This window comes from Dermochelys coriacea, chromosome 8 (genome assembly GCF_009764565.3).
Source record: "Dermochelys coriacea isolate rDerCor1 chromosome 8, rDerCor1.pri.v4, whole genome shotgun sequence".
NCBI lineage: Eukaryota > Metazoa > Chordata > Testudines > Dermochelyidae > Dermochelys > Dermochelys coriacea.
Genome location: NC_050075.1, coordinates 42,271,104 through 42,292,057, shown reverse-complemented (window position 1 = coordinate 42,292,057; position 20,954 = coordinate 42,271,104). Strand labels below are relative to the sequence as shown.

At 55.1% G+C, this 20,954-nt stretch overlaps 2 protein-coding genes across 13 annotated transcripts in view; one reads left to right on the top strand and one right to left on the bottom strand.

Moving 5' to 3' along the window:
• LOC119860138 (nitric oxide synthase 1 adaptor protein) overlaps positions 1–20,954 on the top strand; it is a 184,376-nt gene that overhangs the window by 146,368 nt on the left and 17,054 nt on the right. For 7 of the 12 annotated variants that reach the window (XM_043490572.1, XM_043490569.1, XM_043490571.1 and 4 more), the window contains 2 exons: positions 1,609–1,774; positions 3,097–3,246. In XM_043490572.1, the coding sequence (XP_043346507.1) occupies positions 1,609–1,774; positions 3,097–3,246 (316 nt within the window). Of the gene's footprint in view, positions 1–1,608; positions 1,775–3,096; positions 5,481–20,954 lie in introns of those variants that run through there. The other 5 variants (XM_043490570.1, XM_038413458.2, XM_043490577.1 and 2 more) reach the window with 5 other exon arrangements.
• SPATA46 (spermatogenesis associated 46) lies at positions 16,667–19,566 on the bottom strand. Its single transcript, XM_043490578.1, has 2 exons — positions 19,461–19,566; positions 16,667–17,172 (listed from the first exon to the last, which is right to left on the bottom strand). The coding sequence occupies exons 1-2, from the start codon at positions 19,564–19,566 to the stop codon at positions 16,667–16,669; spliced, it is 612 nt and encodes a 203-aa protein (XP_043346513.1).

The following is a 20,954-nucleotide window of genomic DNA, read 5'->3' as shown; positions in this document are numbered from 1 at the left end:
CCCCTGTGCTATCGGCAGAGGCAGGCAGCACAAACAGCCCCCAGCACTGCTGGCTCCACTGTGTGGAGGCACACAATGGGACGCCACACCCCAGGGGCCAGAGGGGCACACAGCCTAGCCCGGCCCGGCCAGCCTACTAGGATTGACAGTCCAGGGGCTGGCTAATGTGTGCAGCGTGTACTGACCCTACTGTCTAGGTCTCGCACCTGATGAGAGCTGAGTGCTTGTTTGCTCTGTGTGGTGCGTGGGCCAGTGAAATATCATGGGTATCAACTGCCCTTGTCTCCAGGGCAGGGGCCTGGCCCGGCTACGACCCTCAATCAGGGCAGCACAGCTCAGCAGAAATGTAAATGCAGCCAGAAATTGTTCGGACTGCCATGGCCTGGGCAGGGCTCTTCTGGAGCAGGGCCCCACATTCTCCGATGCTCAGGGTTGGCCATGGACCTAGAGGTCAGGGCATGCTGCTGCAGGGGGGAATCAGCTTCAGGTCTCAGTGGGTCTGTCTACACTGCAGTTAAAACCCCACAGCCGGCCCGTGCCAGCTGACACAGGTTGCAGGGCCAGGCTAAGGGGCTGTTTTCATTGTAGACATTTGGGCTTGGGCTGGAGTCTGGGCTCTAGGACCCTGAAAGATGAGAGGATGCAAGATCCCAGCATCTACATTGCAAATGGCCGGTGCCTAGCTGCAATGTGGACACATCCAGAGATACTTGTTTCACTGGTGGCTCCAGAGAGCCATGGTTAGGGTTCCAGGGAGAGTCTATCTCAAGATGAGCTAGCCTGGGCCTCACCTGCAGCTGAACAGCCTCTGTAAACCACGGGGCTGCCCCTTTATGTGGGGACAGGCAGCTGTCCCACTGGCAACTTCCAGCTCCCCTGCTCCTGACAGCACACCTTGGTGCCTGCAGCTTTAAACTGTAATTCCATCACTGCCAGCAGATGCCAGTGCTCCTGCTTCCCCTGCCCAGTCTCAACACAGCCTCTGTGGGAGTGTCTCTCTGCTTGGGCCAGACAGATCTGTCCCATGGCTCGGCTCCCTGATATGAAGCAGAAGGGGCTCCATGCTGGATACAGTGGGGACGGGACAGATGCTAGCATGTCCCATGCTGCCCTGTGGCTGCAGGGTCCCTGTGAGACTGGAATGGGGAACAGACTTACCAGCACTCTGGGCAAAGTCTGGAAGAGCTTTGTGGGTCCAGGACTTCTGCAGATCAGTATAAATCTCTCCCTCTCTCCCACCTTCTCGTGCTTGCTGTCCCAGAGCAGAGCAACTGGCGAGATTCCCCAGCCCAGAGTAACAGCTCCCAACACTGGGATGGCTCCCGGGGGAGAGTCTCTCTGGGCTGGGCCCGAGCTCCCGCTCTGCCGACAACCACCGCTGTGCCTGGCTGAGAGAACAGGAGACTAAGGGGAGTGGGCGTCTGACTGGAGACACTGCAGGCTGAGGCTACGGGCGGGCTTGCTCTAGCAGCAGGCTGGGGGCGCGGGCGGGGTGCGTGAATCTCACTCTTGCAGTAGGCTGGAACTCCAGGCTTGGACGCCTGGCTCGGCGCAGGCAGCCTGTCCTGGCACACACCCACTCGCTGCGTCTCCATGTCTGTCCGGCAGGTTCACTTGCTGAAGGACCAGCTGGCTGCAGAGGCAGCAGCTCGGCTGGAGGCCCAGGCGCGTGTGCACCAGCTCTTGCTGCAGAACAAGGACATGCTCCAGCACATCTCGCTGCTGGTCAGGCAGGTGCAGGAGCTGGAGCTGAAGCTGTCAGGAAGCAACACCAGTAAGAGCTCCTTCCCCAGCCTTGCTGCGGCCCCCAGCCAGCACAGGGACCCAGGAGCACAGCATGGAGGTGCTTGTTGCTGAGCTCTCTGCTGATTCATCAGGGCACATCACTTCCCATTCTGCCCCGCTCTGGCGGTGTGCCCATGCCATGGTCCCCAGCACTCCCTGGAGAGGGGATCCCCATGAATGCCAGTGGGAGGGGTCGCCTCAGAGCCGTGCCCAGCAGCCCAAGCTGAGCACAGCCCATGGCTAGGGTGGGTGTGCCATGCACACGTCAGCCCAGTTCCCAGGGGTCAGTGCCCCAACTCACTGCCTGACTCAGGCCTGCAATGACCACATCCCCTTGTGGGGTGGGGGTGGTAACCCACAGCAGCTAGACAGCCCCACCCCTTTGCACCCCAGGGTTTGTGGCATGCAAGAGACTGCCCCATGTCTCCTGGTCCCAGTGCCAGGATGCCCAGGGAGAATTTATAATGGGCACCCTGCAGGGAGAGTCCCTGTGTGTACTTCCCTCAGCTCTGAGGGGGAAGCTGTGGGCGCAGGGGCTGGGTGTTATTGGGGCAGGGCCATGTGCACATGTCAGGGGTGAGGGGCTGTTTCTGTGTGGTGGGTGTGCTGCGGCTGTGTGTTACCAGGGTCATGTGCAGATGTCAGAGGTGTGGGGGGAATGTTTGTGTGTGGCGGGTGTGCGGGGGATGGGTGTTATCAGGGCAGAGACGTGTACATGTCAGGGGTGCAGGGGTGTTTGTGTATGGTGGGCATGCGAGGGCTGGGTGTTATGGGTCAGGATCATGTGCACATGTCAGGAGTGGGGAGGTGGGCATGCGGAGGCTAGGTGTTATTGGGGCAGGGCGGTGTGCACGTGACAGGTGTGTGGGGTGTTTGTGTGTGGTGGGGATGTGGGGGCTGGGTGTTTTCAAGGTGTGCATATGTCAGGGGTGCAGGAGCAGTTCACGGTGGGTTTGTGGGGGCTGGGTGTATTGGGACAGCGCCGTGTGCACATCAGGGCTGTGGTTGTATATGGTGGGCATGCGGGGGCTGGGTGTTATTGGGGCAGGGCCATGTGCACGTCAGGGGTACGGGGGTGTGTGTGTGCAGATGTTGGGGGGGTGTTATCTTTGGGGGCTGTCCATGCTTTTCCCTGTTGTTGTTCGTTCAGCTAGATGCTCACCTACCTCTCCACCCTCCATCAGCTTCAGCTCTTGGCCATGGGTTGAGATCTAGAGCAGGCCTGTGTGCCTGGTGGCTGTCTGCCAGCCTGTGTGAGGGGTCAGTGATGCCCTAGGCCGTGCCCACTCCGACTGCCCTCCTCTCTTCCAGTAGGTTCCCAGGACAGTCTGCTGGAGATCACCTACCGCTGCAATGCCCTGCCAGTGCTGTGCGACCCCACCACCCCGAAGCCTGAGGACCTACACCTGCCGCTGCTGGGCCCTAGCCCCGACTCCGCCCATGCCCTGGGCAGCCCCATAGGTAGGAGTGACTGCTTGGTGAAGCTGGAGTACTTCCGCTTCCCGCCGGGCACCGCGTCACCGTCAGAGCCGCTCCTGGGCAGCCTGGAGCTCATCAAGTTTCGCGAGTCGGGCATCGCCTCGGAGTACGAGTCCAACACGGATGAGAGTGAGGAGCATGACTCGTGGGCCCAGGAGGAGCCACTGCGTCTGCTCAACGTGCGGCACAAGCAGGGCCTGGGGGACAGCCTGGATGATGAGATCGCTGTGTAGGAGGGTGGCTGTCTCCAGACCAAGACAGGGAGGAGACAGTCTTGGGGAGGGAAGCAGCTGCTGGAAGCCAGTGCTCAGTTCAGGGCTTTAGGCCAGGGTAGGCAGTAAAAGTTCCCTCTCTGCCCCTGTGGCAGGACAAAGCCAGGGCTGTTCTCCCTGCAGCCCACGCCATCCCAGCAGGCTCTCAGAGCTGTCAGGGCCCGCCCTGGCCTTGCTGTGAGAGAGGAGGAGACTGAGTGTGCACAGGCAGGTATCCCTCTGCTAGAACAATCAGCGAGCACCCCCACCCACCCACCCAGCACAGCCACGGAGCGGTTACAGACACATACCCTCCTTCGATGTGCAGTCACGTTCGCAGGCTCCTCACTGCGCTGCTCCAAGACTCTGCCAGCCTGGCAGAGCTTCTGCTCTGACCAGACTCCATAGGCTATGGCCAGCGATGTGTGGCTGTACGTCCATGGCATGGCTTTGTCCTCTGTAATGGAACTGGGGATATTTTCATTAGCCATAAAATCTATAACCCTTTTCTGAATCCTACCTGGCCCCATAACATCCTGTGGCAAGTAGTTCCACAGGCTCACTGTCTATTTTCCTTGGTCAGCGTTAGATACATTGCCTTTCATCATCAGTGTACCTTCCCTGATTCTCACTGGGACGGAGCTCCCACCTGCTTTCTTACTGTATTCAGTCTTTGACATGGTCCTGTTATGTCCCCTCCTATTCATCCCCTCTCTGAACAGAGCGGTCAGGGGGATGGTCACAGGAGCTCAGTGTAGGGGTAATTACCTCTGCTCCCAGTGGAGTCGAGCTATAGATTTCAGTAAGAGGCCACCCAGTACTTGAAACTCCCCATCCTCAGATGGAGCCTTGAGGCATTGTGGGCACTTGCCTCTGGGGCCCCTTTGATTCCTAGGGGACCAGACCTGATTTCACTGTTGCAGGTCAGGGAATGCCCCCTATCTGTATAACAGATCCTAGCTCTCTGAGCTCCCCACGCAGCCGGTGGCTGCGGACCACGTCCCAGCCACTCTATTCATGCCCACACCCCCCTGGGAGGCCAGGCAGGGCTATTGCCCACTGTACAGATAGGCACTGAGGCACAGAGCCCAAGTCTGTGTAGCAAAGGGAATTGAACCCGAGTCTCCCAGGCAGGTGCCAGCCTTGCTCTCCATGGCACCGGTTTTGGAGTTGGTCTCCCTTCCAGTCTTGTGCAGCTGTTCTGCACACTGCTGAGTGATGAACTGGTGTACTCGCTGTTCCAATCATGCCTGGGTCGAACCTGAGCCGTTCAGGTCCATCTCAGCCCCCCAGTGTATTTTAAAGAAGCCTTATTGAGGGCGCAGGAACAAGCCATCGCAAAGTGCAGAAAGAATAGCAAATATAGCAGGCGTCCAGCTTGGCTTAACAGTGAAATCTTCAGTGAGTTTAAACTCAAAAAGGAATCTTATAAGAAGTGGAAATTTGGACAGATGACTAGGGAGGAGTATAAAAATATTGCTCAGGCATGCAGGAGTGTCATCAGGAAGGCCAAGGCACAATTGGAGTTGCAGCTAGCAAGGGATATGAAAGGTAACCAGAAGGGTTTCTACAGGTGTGTTAGCAACAAGAAGAAGGTCAGAGAAAGTGTGGGACCCTTACTGAATGGGGGAGGCAACATAGTGACAGATGATCTGGAAAAAGCTGAAGTACTCAATGCTTTTTTTGCCTCGACCTTCACGGACAAGGGCAGCTTCCAGACTGCTGCACTGGGCAACACAGCATGGGGAGTAGATGAGTGGCCCTCAGTAGTGAAAGAACAAGTTAAGGACTATTTAGAAAAGCTGGTCGTGCACGAGTCCATGGGTCCAGATCTAATGCATCCAAGGGTGCTGAGGGAATTGGCTGATGTAATTGCAGAGCCATTGGCCATTATCTTTGAAAATTTGTGGCAATTGGGGAAGGTCCCGGACGATTGGAAAAAGGCAAATATAGTGCCCATATTTTAAAAAGGGAAAAAAGAGAACCTGGGGAACTACAGAGCGGTCAGCCTCACTTCAGTCCCTGGCAAAATCATGGGGCAGGTCCTCAAGGAATCAATTTTGAAGCATTTGGAGGAGAGGAAGGTGATCAGGAACAGTCAACATGGATTCATCAAGGGCAAGTCATGCCTGACCAACCTGATTGCCTTCTATGATAAGATAACTGGCTCTGTGGACATGGGGAAAGTGGTGGATGGGATATATCTTGACTTTAGCACAGCTTTTGATATGGCCTCCCGCAGTATTCTTGCCAGCAAGTTAAAAAAGAATGGATTGGATGAATGGACTATAAGGTGGATAGAAAACAGGCTAGATTGTCAGGCTCAGCGGCTAGTGATCAATGGCTTGATGTCTAGTTGACATCAAGCAGAGTGCCCCAGGGGTCAGTCCTGGGGCTGGTTTTGTTCACCATCTTTATTAATTATCTGGATGATGGGATTAATTGCACCCTCAGCAAGTTCGCAGATGACACTAAGCTGCCGGGAGAGGTAGATACTCTGGAAGGTAGGGATAGAGTTCATAGTGACCTAGACAAATTGGAGTATTGGGCCAAAAGAAATCTGATGAGGTTCAACAAGGACAAGTGCAGAGTTCTGCACCTAGGAAGGAAGAATCTCATGCACCGCTACAGGCTGGGGACCGACTGGCTAAGCAGCATTTCTGCAGAAAAGGACCTGGGGATTACAGTGGACAAGATGCTCGTTATGAGTCAGCAGTGTGCCCTTGTTGCCAAGAAGGCCAATGGCATATTGGGCTGTATTAGTAGGAGCATTGCCAGCAGATCGAGGGAAGTGATTATTCCCCTCTATTCGGCACTGGTGAGGCCTCATCTGGAGAATTGCGTCCGGTTTTGGTCCCCCCACTACAGAAAGGATGTGGACAAATTGGAGAGAGTCCAGCGGAGGGCAATGAAAATGATTAGTGGGCTGGGGCACATGACTTACGAGGAGAGGCTGAGGGAACTGGGGTTATTTAGTCTGCAGAAGAGAAGAGTGAGGGGGCATTTGATAGCAGCCTTCAGCTACCTGAAGGGGGGTTCCAAAGAGGATGGAGCTCGGCTGTTCTCAGTGGTGGCAGATGACAGAACAAGGAGTAATGGTCTCAAGTTGCAGTGGGGGAGATCTAGGTCGGATATTAGGAAACACTATTTCACTAAGAGGGTGGTGAAGCACTGGAATGTGTTACCTAGGGAGGTGGTGGAATCTCCATCCTTAGAGGTTTTTAAGGCCCGGCTTGACAAACCCTGGCTGAGATGATTTAGTTGGTGTTGGTCCTGCTTTGAGCAGGGAATTGGACTAGATGGTCTCCTGAGGTTTCTTCCAACCCTGATATTCTATGATTCTATGAATCACAGATGAGGCATTACCATGCACTTTCCCCTGCCGTCACACCAGCCAGTCTCCTCGCTCGAATAGGGCTTGCTGGCCTTCCTAGTCTTGACTAACCTCAGTATTGTGTCATCTTCCAGCACACTCTTTCCTTGTCCTCAGCTCTCTAAGGGTCTGCGGTGAGAGCAGGGCAGCAGCAGGAGATCCCGGCAGCAGAGCAGCTCCACAGCACTGGCCTCTTCTTATTTTCTTTTTCCTTAAGTAAATCCAGGGAAATGAAATGCCAAAACTGATGTTAATGCAGTGATGAAGTCAGGAAATTCCACAAGTTCAGGGAGCCAAACTCTTCAGTGGTGTGTACCCCACACTCTCTTGGCCGGGCAAAGTCCCAGGGCTTGCTTCATGTTTTGGGCAGATTGGCTGCTCCTGCTCCCTAGCAGATAGGCCCCACTTCCTCCTGTTTGCTTTCAAGGTGTCTCGTAAGTTCTCCAGGCTGTGCGGCCTGGCTGGGTCAATGCTGCGGAGAAGGCTGTACTGATGGGCCTTGCTGTCATGGAAGTGTTTGCTTGCTGTCCCCATGGGGCTGCATTAACATTTGATTGGAGGGGCAGAGCATAGTCCCAGGAAAAAGACTTTGCTCGGAAGGCGCAAAGGCTGAATGTGCCTGTCAGTGATTCAGTAAAGACTGGCGATCTCAGAAAGCAGACGGGAGCAAATTCATTAGGATGGATTGTCTAGCTGTAGCACCCAGGGCCCAGGACAGGATCGGGCCCTGTTGTGGCTGCACTGGCTATGCCCTGAAGAGGTGGCAGACTGAAAAGACAGGAAATTGACAAAAGCAGGTAGAACAGGGCTCCAAAGGCGAGCAAACAGGTTGGATGAGGGGCTCCGGCAGTGCCCTACTCACAGATCTGACCCCTCTCTGGGGCTTGGAGTTACCTTCAGTCGCTGCCTGCTCTCAGCTTTCCCCTGACGATTCGCTGTGATACCATTAGCCCTGACACTAGGGCAGGGCCATGTGCAACATTCCCTGCCAGGCCTCCTGACCATCCCCAGAATCCTGCAAGCCTTTGGGGTTCAGAGCTGGCTGGGGAACAGCTTCTCTCTGGAACCACTAGTAGGGAGAGCGCAGTGAGCAGGGGACCTGGTCCATCTGCGAGAGGGTGAGAGGTGAGTTCATGGGGCAGTAGCAGGTGGGTTCCAGGTATGTGTGGCAGTGACGCGGGAAGTGGGGGGGGTGAGTGCAGGGGTGCTGGCCATGGAGGGAGCTGTGGAGTGGGGGAGTGAGGGTAGGGCTGGATGACTGGAATGGAGACAGGACAGGAACCCTAGACTGGCTGGGGAGATTCTATGGGCTCAGAGCAGAGACAAGCTAGAGCAGGAGAGCAGGCCTCCGGAAGAGTGGCACAGTGATGGGAAGCAAAGGCTGCTGCATCCTTTCCCCTCCTGGTCTCAGCTTGCCCTGCCTCACCCCCCACTGGGCCCCAGGCCCATTGCCTGCTGGGCCCCCCTCTCCTGGCTGCCTTTGCAGAAAGCCCAGCTGGACATCCACATCAGCTATGCTTGTTCTGTCTGAGTTACCTGGCGCGTGCAGTGCAAAACTCAGAGCCTGCAACCCCAGGGCAAGGCCACCATGTCCCCAGCACTCTGGGTTCACTTACAGTGCTCTCAAGGGCAGTTGTGAACACTTCATTCTGCTCCCGGGGACTGACACGTCACCATAACACTGTCGATTAGCTCACCCACTAGCTACTGGCTAGCTGGAGGGGCCTTTGGCTAAGGGCCATTCTCCCCACCTCTGTGCCCAACACATGCTGTGTCTTACAGCCAGCAATGGGAGCTTCACTGATGGGTGGAAGCCAGGAAAAGCACCAGTCATCATGAGATTTCTTGAGGATGGTTCTGGTTCCATTGGAGTGGATCTAACTGGCCTTTTAGACTCGTATCAACACCAGGACAGATGGGGCCAAAATCTCTAAAAATTCTGCCTTCAAGTGGTCAAGAAAAATCTGTGATAAATCATGCAGGTTTCTGCAGTCTGGTCAGCTGCCGGCGTTCAGAACTCAGGAGGCAGGCTCCAGAGACCATGAGATTGGCTTTCAAAAATAACTAGGGCTCTTTTTCTTTGCTTTCTAATTTCTGAGCCTTTAGGGGGCACTTGGATCCTGTTTTCAGGCTTTTCTCCACAACTGCGAGGGCTAGAAACTTTTTTTTTTGTAAAGGAAAGCTGAGGTTCTCACATTATCACCTGCCTCCAGGAGCTGGAGCTTTACAACTCAGATTATGAGAGCTGACAACTCTGTTTGTGCACACAAATGCACTTGCAAATGTGGATTTTTGTTTATGCAAAACGATGCCCTTGCAAGTGCAGATTTTTGCAACTGAAAGGGGATACACTTGCGAGCAATTGAGGTTTGTGTGCACGCAAATAAATGTGCTCTTAGCTATTGTGAGGGCAGTTTGGGATAACCTTTGGGAATGTGGCCCTGAGGTTTTTGGAATGCTCACTCACCTGAGGGAGTGTTTTGAAAACCAGTTTCCTGATTACAATAATTAGTTGGCTTTCGTTTTCCCAATTTCTGTGCATTATTTTGATTTTGAATGATGACTTGAACATGCAGGTGATTGAAGTCTGTGGGGGCGTAAGGGGCCCTCTCCTAAATAGGCTTCTAAATAAGTTACAGATGGTCATGAAATTCCAGTCGTGCCCTTGCACGCCCAGTGCTGCCATGCCCCAGTGCTGTGAGCTGCCCCTTTGCCTCATATCACAAGCTGGGACGCTCAGTGTTTGAGCTAACCTAATGCAGGAGGAAACCAGCCAGAGCGCCAGGGAGGATGCCATTAAAGAGACAGGCCATGCCAGGGGCCAGGTTGACAGACCCTGTTGACAGAGCTGTACATGTGTGAGGGAGCTGTTCCCCGCCTCCTCCCCTCCTGCATCCTGGTGAAAAGCTGTTACATCATACCACTGTCTCCACCAATCAGGTCTGAGACCCTGCTGATGAACAGCCTTTCCCAGTGATGTCCTGCCAGAGTGCCCACAGTGGGATGGCTGCCCCAGGGCCCCAGCCTGGAAGGTGACGTCTGCCTGAGACATCCCTCCAGCCCTGTCACTCCAATGGGGCCTGCGGCTCTCCCTGCCTGTTCCTGAGGCTGTTGGTCACTGCACATAGGGGCTGGGGAATGGATTCTTCCTCTCACTTCCCCTCCGCTCCCACTGTTCCTCTGATCTCTCTTCCTTTTCGCCTGCACCTTCTGCCTGCTCCTCCTGAGCCCACCCCCCAGCACCACCTGCCACAGGCACCGTCTGGTGCCACCTTTGGGGAACGCTAACGGGCAGGGCCCCTGGCAGTGAGAGCCACTATCTCTGGCACAGGGCGTGTAGAATCGCCTGAGACCTGGCCTGTGAGCTGCTGTTCTGTGGGGTCAGCGCAGTGAAGAGCACAGGGCTGATAGGGCCCCCAGCAGGTGGGGGCCTGCAGTCCACCCTAACTGCAGTGCAGGCACGGGGCCCTGGACCACAGTTGTCAGCTAGTGTCAGCCATAGGTGGGAGGGGTGTTTAGCTGATGTCTGTGTGTTGAGCTGCAGCGAGGTGTCCAGGAGCGCCCTGGCTGGGGCTGATTTGACCCACTGGATGGAGGGCGAGGTGGTGGCAATGGCTGTGTCTTTCCACCAATGTCCCCTCCTTTCACCAGGGCTGGGATTGGACCAGGTGCTGTCATTCAGACAGGCAGGGTAGTGGAGAGGAGGGCCTCCTGGCCAGATGGGCTTGTGAGGGACTGTGAAGCTGCAATGCCTGGCATGGTCCTGCTCAGAGCTCAGCTGGGCTGTTGGGCGGCCGGGCAAGAGGCAGGGGATGGGTGGGATGAGCTTGCATCCATCCCCTGCAGGCCTGGAAGGGGCTGGTGGGCACTGGCAGAGGGGGTGGGAGGTTGGCCAAGCATCACTTCAGGTGGGAGGAGATGGGGACACCAGCAGCCTGGCTAGGCCTGATGCATGGATAGGAGATAGGATGCAGGGCGGGTTGCAGCTGGAAAGGGAAGAAGAGAGAGATGACAGTGCAGGGGGATAAGGGTAAGAATGGCAGCGGGGCCTGAGGGGACTCCCTGGGACCTTTGGAGGGGCTGGAGAGGGGACTTGGCATGTGAGAGAGTTAATGCAGCGAAGCCTGTGGGGGGGGGGGGAGAGAATGAGCAGCATGGCCAGATGCAATAGGCAGGAGTCAGGGTCTGGCTGGCTGACTCATGAGGGATGGGCACAGAGCAGGGCAGGGGGAGGGAGGGAGGAAGGAAGGACATTATTGTGAGGCTCTCACCCTCCCTGTTGCTTGTGGCAGGATCAGTCCTGTTCCCCTCTCCTCCCCTTGCCCCAGGCCTCTGCTCCCTAGCTCAGACCTGCTCTGCACAGCACAGGTAGGAGCGGGAACAGCCGACCCGGAGGGACCAAGGGTCCTAGTGAGAGACCCATGCCCCTGGGAGTCACTCTTGGAGCCATGGCACTGGGACACCCCCAGAGGGACTAGGTGCTTGCAGGCAGGCAAGCAGCTGGCTCACTGGTCCTGCTTCCAGCTCATCCTTTTTCTCATCACTCTGGTCTGCTTCCTCTCAGGATGGGGGTAGGGACAGCATGGCTGCTGTTGTTTCTGAGAGCTGCCCCTTCTCTTGAGGGCCACCTTTGAAAGTGATGTGAAGCAATGTGAAGGGGCATTGCTGGAAGGCCCCAGCATCCATCTCATAGGCATCCCAGGGCTGGGCTGCAACTCTTTCCTGCATCATGCTGGGCCCTGGGCCCTGGAACTGTACAGCTGTAAATTCTCCTCCTCCCAACTCCATGCTGCCCAGGAACCTCCTCTCCAGCCTCACACTGTGGTGGTGGGTCTTGGCTGAGGATCAAGATAGATCTATTTTTTGTCCTTTCCTTTCCTACAACTGTTGTGTTACTAACTGTGTATTCAGTCGATCTGGGAAGCCAGCCTGTCAATGTAAGTGCACTTAACCCCTGGGTGGTGGTGTTTGTCTATTGGCTTTTGCTAAATAAATCTTTCTATTTCTCAAGGCTTTCTGTCGTCTCTTCTTTCTCTCTCTGTCTCTGGATCACTCCTTCCACCTCCCAAACTTCGGGGCCCAAAGCAGTTATACTCCAGTGGCCATCCCACTTGGGAACGGACCTTTCCAGCAGAGGGCTGGAGCAATGTGTGTAATTGGGTGCTGAGAGCTATTGAACCAAATTGTAAACCCTAGAGACTAACAAATTTATTTGAGCATAAGCTTCCGTGAGCTACAGCTCACTTCATCAGATGCATTCAGTGGAAAATACAGTGGGGAGATTTTCCACCGAATGCATCCGATGAAGTGAGCTGTAGCTCACAAAAGCTTATGCTCAAATAAATTTGTTAGTCTCTAAGGTGCCACAAGTACTCCTTTTCTTTTTGCGAATACAGACTAACATGGCTGCTACTCTGAAAATTGTTAACCCTGTATCTGATGAAAACCACTTTAAGCCAGGGGGCAAGGCAACATCCCTAGTTCCAGCCCCTATGCTTTCCAGGCAGTGAAATGTGTCCCCACAGAGCAGCAAAAGGTAACTGGACCCAGTCCCTGGGGCACTGCCAAACACACACAGCTGCTTGTCAAAGGTGGGTCTCGGTACAGGTTCCACTGCAGACGCAGGCCCCTCCCGTACTGCTGGTGATGACAGCCTTCCACCCTGCTTCAGTCATAATGCATTGGAATGGGTCTCTTTGAGGCAGGGACTGTGGGGGCCCCAATATCACTCAGGATTTGTGCAGTGCCCAGCACAATGTGGGCCCTGATCTCCATTAGGGTCCATGCAGCTCCCAGCATAATTGGGGCCCTGATCTCGGTCAGGGTCTGTGCAGCACCCAGCATAGTGGGGGCCTCATCTTGGTCAGGATTGGTGCAATACCCAGTACAATAGGATCCGCTCTCATCTGGAGTCTCTGTGCAGTACTGGAATACACATAGTCAAGGACAGTAATAATGAAACACTTGTAGGATCCCCATTCCTTGCCCCAGGGAAGCAATTTCTGTCTGTCCCCTCTTCTGCTTGCTGCTGACATCAGCTGCTGCTGGGCTCTGGGGGAGAGAGCCTTCTTGCCCTCCTGACTGGCACGGCCCCACTGGGACATCGTTCCAAGGCCTAGGTCATAGAAGGGAGGGCTGGATCCTTATTCAGACACGTCTCCCAGCAGACTCTGGGGAGAGCAGGCTTGGCCCAGTGCCTTCAGCCACTGGCGATATGAAGAGCCCAGTCTGCTGACCAGGCACTAACCTGTTTGAGAGGAGTAAGGGGCAGCGTCCCAGCATGGTGAGGGGAGAACAGGCAGCATCCCAACATGATGCTGTCATCTTTGCTGAGAGAGAACTGGATTGAGTATAGATTGCCATGAGTACCACTCTGCACTGGCACAGGCCCATTGGGCCAGGCATAGTCCGACAGCACACTGGGCTCCATGCTGACCCTTGTGCAGGCTGGTGCTCATGCTTTCACCGTTCAGTGGGGTGACCTACACATCCCCCTCTGTGCCAATCTCAGGGAGCCTGCCAGAGCCCCAGGTAGGGAGCTGCAGCTGCTCATGAAAGCCTAATGTTGTGCCAATATTTAAAAAGGGTAAATGGGGTAACTTGGGTCATTATAGACCTGTCAGTCTGACATGACCTTGGGTAAGATAATGGAGTTGCTGATATGGGACTCGATTAATAACGGAGGGTCATTTAATTAATGCCAGTCAACATGGGTGTATGGAAAATAGATGATGTCAAACTAGCGTTATCCTTCCTGGATGAGATGACAAGTCTGGTTGATGAAAGTAATAGTGTTGATGTAAGAGATTTAGACTTCTGTGAGGTGTCTTGGAACTTCACAAAATTGTGGTTAAAAAACTACAAAGATATAAAATGAACATGTTAAATGCTGGCTAACTGATGGGTCTCAAAATGTAACTAAACAGGGAATCATCACTGATCAGGGGTGTTTCTAGTTGTGTCTTGCAGGGATCAATTCTTGGCCCTACACTATTTAACATTTTCATTAGTGACCTGGAAGCAAACATAAAATCAGTGGGAGGGGTAGGGTGGTAAATAGTGAAGAGGATGGGTCACCGGTAAAGAGCAATCTGGATCACTTCGTAACCAGGGCGCAAGCAAACAATCTGCATTTTAATATAGCTAAATGTGTACGTCTGGGAACAAAGCATGCAGGCCATACTTACAGGCTGGGGGACTCTAACCCTGGTAGTAGGGACTCTGAAAAAGCTTTGGGAGTCAGGATGGATAATCAGTTGCACATGAACTCCCAGTGCGATGCTGTGGCAAAAAAGACTAATGTGATCCTGGGATGCAGAAACAGGGGAATCTTGCGTATGAGTAGAGAGATTATTGTACCTCTCTATCTGGCACTGCTGTGACCTCTGCTGGAATCCTGTGTTCCAGTCTAGTGCCCACAGTTCATGAAGGATGTTAAGAAGTTGGGAAGGGTTCAGAGAAGAGCCACGAGACTGTCTGAAGGATTAGAAAACCTGCCTTATAGTGATCGACTCAAGGAGCTCAATCTATTTATCTTAACCAAGAGTGGTTAAGGGGTGACTTTCTCACAGTCTATAAGTATCAACATGGGGAGCAAATGTTTGTTAATGGGCTCTTCAGTCTGGCAGAGGAAGGGTCAACATGACCAATTGGCTAGAAGCTGAAACTAGCTACATTCAGATTGGGAATAAGTGAGAGTTATTAACCTGGGAATAACAGTGAGAGTTATTAACCACTGGAAGGATTTACTAGGGGCCATGGGGGATTCTCCATCCCTGACCATTTTTAAATCAAGACTGGGTGTTTTTCTAACAGATCTTCTCTGGGAATTATTGTGGGCCGGTCTCTGGCCTGTGTCCTACAGGTCAGACTAGAAGATCACAACGGTCCCGTCTGGCCTTGGGGGTCTATAGATCTGTGCTTTTAGCCCTGGGGGTGCCCTGTTTAGTCCTGGGGGGATGGGCTGGCCAGAATGGTGGCCATCACCCCAGCAGAGTTCCCCAATCAGTGCTGAGGGCCTGCTGAGCTGCTCATTGTCACTGTTCAGCCAGGGCCGCTGCCATTCAGTCCTACACAGCAGCTGGCTGGTGTCTAGAGTGATACAGAACAGGCCCCTGTCTGACCCTTTACTGCCCTCACATGGGTGACTGCAAACCGCGATGGCTGAGGAGCTGACCTCAGCGAATGGGAGATTCAGCTGGGACCTCCCATTGCGTTCGCTTCATGCCCTGCCTTTATTACCAGAGCGCCATACCTGGTGGATGGGAATATACTGCTACTGCTGGTCTGTGTGTCTCATAGACAGCCCTCCAGTACCATCCTGCCTGTCCCCAAGCCGGATCCCCAGCACAGGGCAACCCTGGTCCTGGAGAACCACCTCTCCCTTGGCCTGTAAAACGACATGGAAAAGGAGAACTTCTTATAAAACAATGAATTTTTTGTTTCCAAAGCCAAAGTGTGAGTGCACTGTGGAAAGGCACCAGGCCATCTTCTCCCTGCTCCCCACTGGCCTAGACATCTCAGACAGGGAGTGGGCTTTAGAGCCACCACAGTCATCAGTTACTGGGAATCCAGATTGCAGGAGTGAGGAATGAAAGCAGCAGCCTCCCTCAGGCTCCCCGTGCATCTCAGACCCATACCCTTCCCAGGGCTCCCCAGCTCTCCCTGGAAAGCCAGGCCAGTCTGAGACTGGGCTGCAGCTGGGACAGTGCACAGAGAGGCTGCTGCCTGAAGCCCCTGCAGGATCTGGCCTCATCCCTCTGCTCTCCGAACCAACCTGTCCCCCCCGCGACCCACCCACTGACGGATCCCAGCATGGCTTGTATAACATTTTGACCCTTCCTTTCAATTAGCCTGGCATTGCCTGCCCTCGCTGTTCTGGGGGACCTCTGGGGGAAGGCTCTTTTCTCTCATGTTTGGGAAGCAGCCCAGACTTTGGCTAAAGACTTACACGTTTGATGTAAGGGTCCTTTGAAGTCGCTGCCTGGTTTTTGGAAATGCCCCTCCCACACAGGGCTAGTTCTGGGGGGACAAGCCTCTCTCAAACAGGTCCCGTGGGATCTGTCGCCAGCACACAGTGGCTCAGCTGTTGGCACTTCCTCCCCGGGCTGCTGGGTGATTGTGAAGGCTGGTGAGAGTGGTTTCTCTCCCAGGGTGTCTGGAACGAGCAGCCCTAACAAGCAGGCACCTGAGCTGTCGAGAAATGGCTTCTCGGACCCGCTCCTGAAGGGATATTGGCTGGGGGATCTACGCCTGGGCTCTGATCATGCAGAGTGACGGGGAACAGGCCTTTTCACCTTAACAAAACTAGGTGCAGACAGATCCCTTGGAGCGGGGCCTGGGGTGCTGGCTCTGGGTCAGGGTGTGCAGGACTCACTGTGCTAGAGTGGGGGCCTGCTGGGAGGGTGAGTGGGGGGCTGTGGGGCCGTGGAGGGGCTCACCCAGTCAGGGGGGAGGGCCAGGGGCGCATGGCAGGCTGACTAGGGGCTCACTCCTTAGGGGTCCCACAGCTGGGGAGGGGAGGCTGTGATCCAGTAGGGAGAGGCAGGGGTTCGCCCAGTCATGTCCTAGGAGGGGGGCCGGGGCTTGTGTATCCCTGCAGGATGGATTCTGCAGGGCCCTGTTTAGCTCACAGTGGCCCCTGCCACGGGGTTCTCTGCAGCGTAATGCCGGCTGGTCCTAATAATTTGCTTTATTCGGGTTCTGCCGTAGAGAGTGTAGAGTGCTGGCTGCCCCCAGGTGGCAAGTGCTGGGGGCTGTGCATCTGTTGGGGGCTGGGTCACTTGCGCATTTTGCAGCTGCTGAAGGCCGGCCGATTGTTGGGCTGGGCTGTGCGCTCCTTCTCCCACAGCACTTTGAGCCTGTGGTAATACACCTGGCAGCTAAAGCCCTCCTTGAAGCCACACTTGACGTGGGTCTTGAGTGAGTGCAGGGTGGGGAAGACGCGGCAGCAGGCCACGCACTTGTAGCCATTCTGCGGCGCTGGCTGCCACTTGGAGGCCATGAGGATATCCCGGGACGTGATGCAGTCCCTGGCCTCCACGCCGGGGCTGGCTCTCCTGGTGCCCTCGGTGGGGCAGGAGGAGGAGCATATGCTCTCCGGGAGCTCCTTGGGCTGGCCGGTGTCCCTGGTGCTGGTCACCAGCGTGTCCAGGAAGCTGCAGGCCTCCTGCTGGCTGGCTTTGTCCATGCACATGAAGTAGCTGTAGGGGGAGAACCAGGGCCGGTAGATGGTGCAGTTGTGCCCCAGGGGCTCGCTGCTCTCGCCGTCGCTGGGGACACAGGCTGCCAAGAGAAGAGGCTGGGATGAGCCCCTGGCCCAGTGGACGGCTGGCTGTGGGGAGCAAGGCCATGGTCTGGGTTCACCTTGCCCACTCCCTTGGCAGCTTCCCTCCCCTTTGGGCACCGCGTGGGTGGGTGTTCACCCAGGGAAGGGAGATCTCCAGTGGGGGACTCAGGCCCTTTCCCCTCCCCATCTGGAGGCACATGGGGAGCACCCGCCTTGCCAGCTTATTGGCACTGGCCTGGCACTCTGTCCTGATGCTCCTGACCTGCCTGCCCCACCCCCGATCACAGGGATCCTGCTGGGCCGGACAGTGTAGACATGGGCTGGCAGCCATGTCCGTCACATATCGGTAAGGCTGCGAGTCTGTCATGGAGGTTGCAGAAGTCATGGATTCCATGAATCTCCGTGACCTCTGAGGGCCCGAGTAGCGACTGGTGCGGCTGGCCCCAGGTACCGCCCAAAGAGCGGCCACTGTGGCTGGCCCCAGGGTTGCCCAGAGCAGCAGCACCCTGAGGCCCCCAGCTAAGATTTAGTCAGAGATATTTATATTAAAGGTCATGGAGAGGTCACGGGCTGTGAATTTTTGTTTACTGCCCGTGACCTGTCCAGGACTTTTACTAAAAATACCGGTGACTAAATTGTAGCCTTACACCTGGGAACTGGCAGCATCTCTGGGGTTTTCTCTGTGCATCCCAGGAATGGGCATCACCTGCAGTTCCTCCGACACCCCCACATGCTCAGAATCAGGACACTCAGAGAGTACAGACAGATACTCAGACAGTGGCTGTCTGAGTTCGCACGCATACAGAAGGCCCCCACCACGTGCTGCTGTTGTGCTGTGCCAGGGGGTGCTGGATGGGCACGGGGGGCATTGCTTGTCCTGGGCTGGGCCCCTCAGGGGTAGATATTTTGGAAATTCCTGTGTTACAAATACACAGAGAAAAGCCAGTGAACCAAAGGAGCACCAAGTGTGTGTCTTGGGGGGGGGGGGCAGAGAGGCCCCAAACAAAGGGGTAGCATGGGGCATGGCAGCAGAGATGGGACCCTAGCCTTGCCTTGCCTTGCCTTGCCTGGTGCCAACAACTGCTCTGGGCTTGTCTCCAGCAGTCAGTTCCCTTCCCAGAGTGTTTGGAGAGTCACACTGGTGCCCTCCGGGAGGGGAAGCTGGGTCAGTGTGATACAAAGAGCCCCTTCCTGTCCCCAAGGGAAATGCACATCTTGTGCCCCTGCTCCTGCTCCACTGTGTCTTTGTGCCCCCAGTCATCCCCTGCTCAGCTCTGCTTCGGTGAGCACTGTATGGAGCCTCTGTAGTGTAATGGAAGAGATGGCTGGGCCTGTCTGGGGCTCAGTGTTTGTGGCCCCAGGGCTGGCGAGCAGGGGGTGCCATGTGGTGCAGACCCCCCCAGGAAGTGGTCAGATCTTTCCTCTCCCTGCATGTACCATGGGCAGGGCCGGGGCAGAGCTGTCCAGCTGCAGGTCCTGGCCATTCACCCACTGAGAGGCTTAAAGGGCAGTGCTGATCCTGAGCAATGGTGGCACGTGACGGGCATTGAGGCCTGGCTCAGACACAAGCCTGCGGTGGGTCAGAAAAGCATATGAGCGAGGGGGCTTCTGTGGCTGAACAGCTACTGCCCTGGCCTGAGGTCCTGCATGAGGCATCTGGGCACATGAATGACAGGCCCATGTTTGCCTTGCCCCCGTTTTACAGCTGGGGAAATGAGGCCCAGAGCAGGGCAGTGCCTTGCCCAAGGTCACCTGCCAATGCCTAGCTCTGCTGGAATTAGTTCACTGGTTTCCTGACTTCCTGGGCCTGGCCTGGTTGGCTGTGTTTTGCCTAGGAAAGTTGGCATGTGTGACCCAAGGCGGGGATCCGAGCTGGCTCATCTCCCAGCCTCTGCTAGTGACTCACTGTAGGACCTTGCCCAACTCACTTAGACCACAATTTTCAAGAGAGGCTTCTGCTTTTGAATGCCCAGTTTGGGATAGCTGGCCCCTGATTCCAGAATTGCTGGGGGCCCACAGCTCACATTATCTCTGTGAGTGCTGTGAGTGCTCAGTCCCACTGCAAATCAGTCCCCAGGGCTCTAACAATGAGTACCCAAAATCAGAGCACACTTTGGAAAACATCAGCATCTGTGTGCTTCAGTTTCCCCACCTTCATATCCCTCCTCCACCTCACGGGCTGTCCTGGAATGCTGCTGGTAAAGTGCCCTGGGGCCAATGGTGAGCTCGTTCTGTTCCATGCCATGCGAGATCTGGCTGCGGGCTCTCACTATGGCCCCATTACCTGGCAGGCTGGGTGTGCTCCTGGGGGATGGCAGCTCACGTACGCTCTTCATGGCACAGCTGGGCAGTCGAGGCCCTGAGATCGTCAGCAGGGAGAAGTTCTCCATTCCCTGTTGAGACGAATGCAGGGAGCAGGTCCTGCCTGGAGAGTTTCTGGGGCTCTGGACAGCCTCTGGCTGGATTGCCCAGGGGCTTGGCTTTGTGACATCACCAGCTGACCTCACTGTCACCAGGTGGGTCTCCCAGCTCCAGGGAGAGATCAGCATGGCTCTGGAGGAAAGGAGCGGGGAGCGTCTGGCCTGGGTGTTTGAATGGGTTTAAAGAGGTTTTGTAACAGCTGTTCCTGGGACTCGGCTCTCAGTAAGTCTTGCGGCCTTTGCTAGTGTGTACAGTGGCCTAGCAAGGACCATGCCACAGCCCTGAGGTATCGATGACTGCGTCTGGAGATGGGCAGAGACAGGCACATTCCAGTCTCATGGTACATGCATTGACTGCATCCAAAATACTCGCTTTCACTCTGCCCCATGCACCCAGCACTCCCACACGTATACAGCCATTTGCCATTAGTTCCTGCAGCCCCTTTCATCTTGGACCATTTGTTAGCACTCAAGCACTTGGATTATCCTGGAGCAATTCTCTTCAAAGCCACCTGCCAGCCTCTGGTGCAGGACCCTCCTGCTTCGCACACCTGATCGTAAAGAGGTATTTGAAAGGGCTCTTGCTTGTTTTCCCAGCTGATTGTGAGTCCCCCCAACGCCTCTTGGTTTAAATCTAACCCTCAGGAAGATGAGGGAGGCTCTGTTTGCACAATGGGAAGAGTGCTTATAATGTCTGTCTCTAAAGGCTGCAGCCAAGAGTTTCAAAAATGGGGGCCCAAAGCTAGGTTATGTCCCTATGTAGGCACCTGGCTAAGCAGCCAGATTTGCACAAGTGCTGCACCCGCCAAAGGCTGACTTGAGACACACCCCCCCCCCCCGGTTGTGCAAAGCTAGCTCTGCCCCCTGGGTGGCCATGGTATCAGCCTGAAGAGTTAAGGAGATGCCAGCCGTGATAATGAGGCTCCCCACGTGGTGGTCCATGGCGATGAGTGTCCTTCCCCCACACTCTGCCATTTTGACTTTCACCATCTGTATTTTCCCCGGCCTAAGCACGTTCCCAAGGCAAGCTACATTGCATCGTCTGTAGATTAAAAAATCTCACAGCTATTATCTAGTTAGGACTAAACCTATTTACAGATCACCTAGGGCATTTGTGCCACGTAGAGAGAGCTGCAGGGAGAGAGTTGATCTCGGTTCAGCAGTTGTCTGGACCAGATTCCACTAGGAACTCACAGGTATGGGTCACAGGCCAAAGGGCTTCAGACACCTTGGACCAGGTCCAAAGCTGCTTCTGCAGCATGTCTCAAAAACACCACTCTCTGGGCATTGCTACGCTGCAATTAGACACCCACGGGTGAGGTTTGCCTGTAGTGCAAGTCAGACTTTTATGCAGCGTT

Coding starts and splice junctions, on each gene's coding strand:
- SPATA46 (XM_043490578.1), bottom strand. CDS start 19,566: ATGGAGAACTTCTCCCTGCTGACGATCTCAGGGCCTCGACTGCCCAGC. Junction 17,173..19,460: donor GAGCACACCCAGCCTGCCAG/GTAATGGGGCCA, acceptor TTCTCTTGGCAG/CCTGTGTCCCCAGCGACGGC.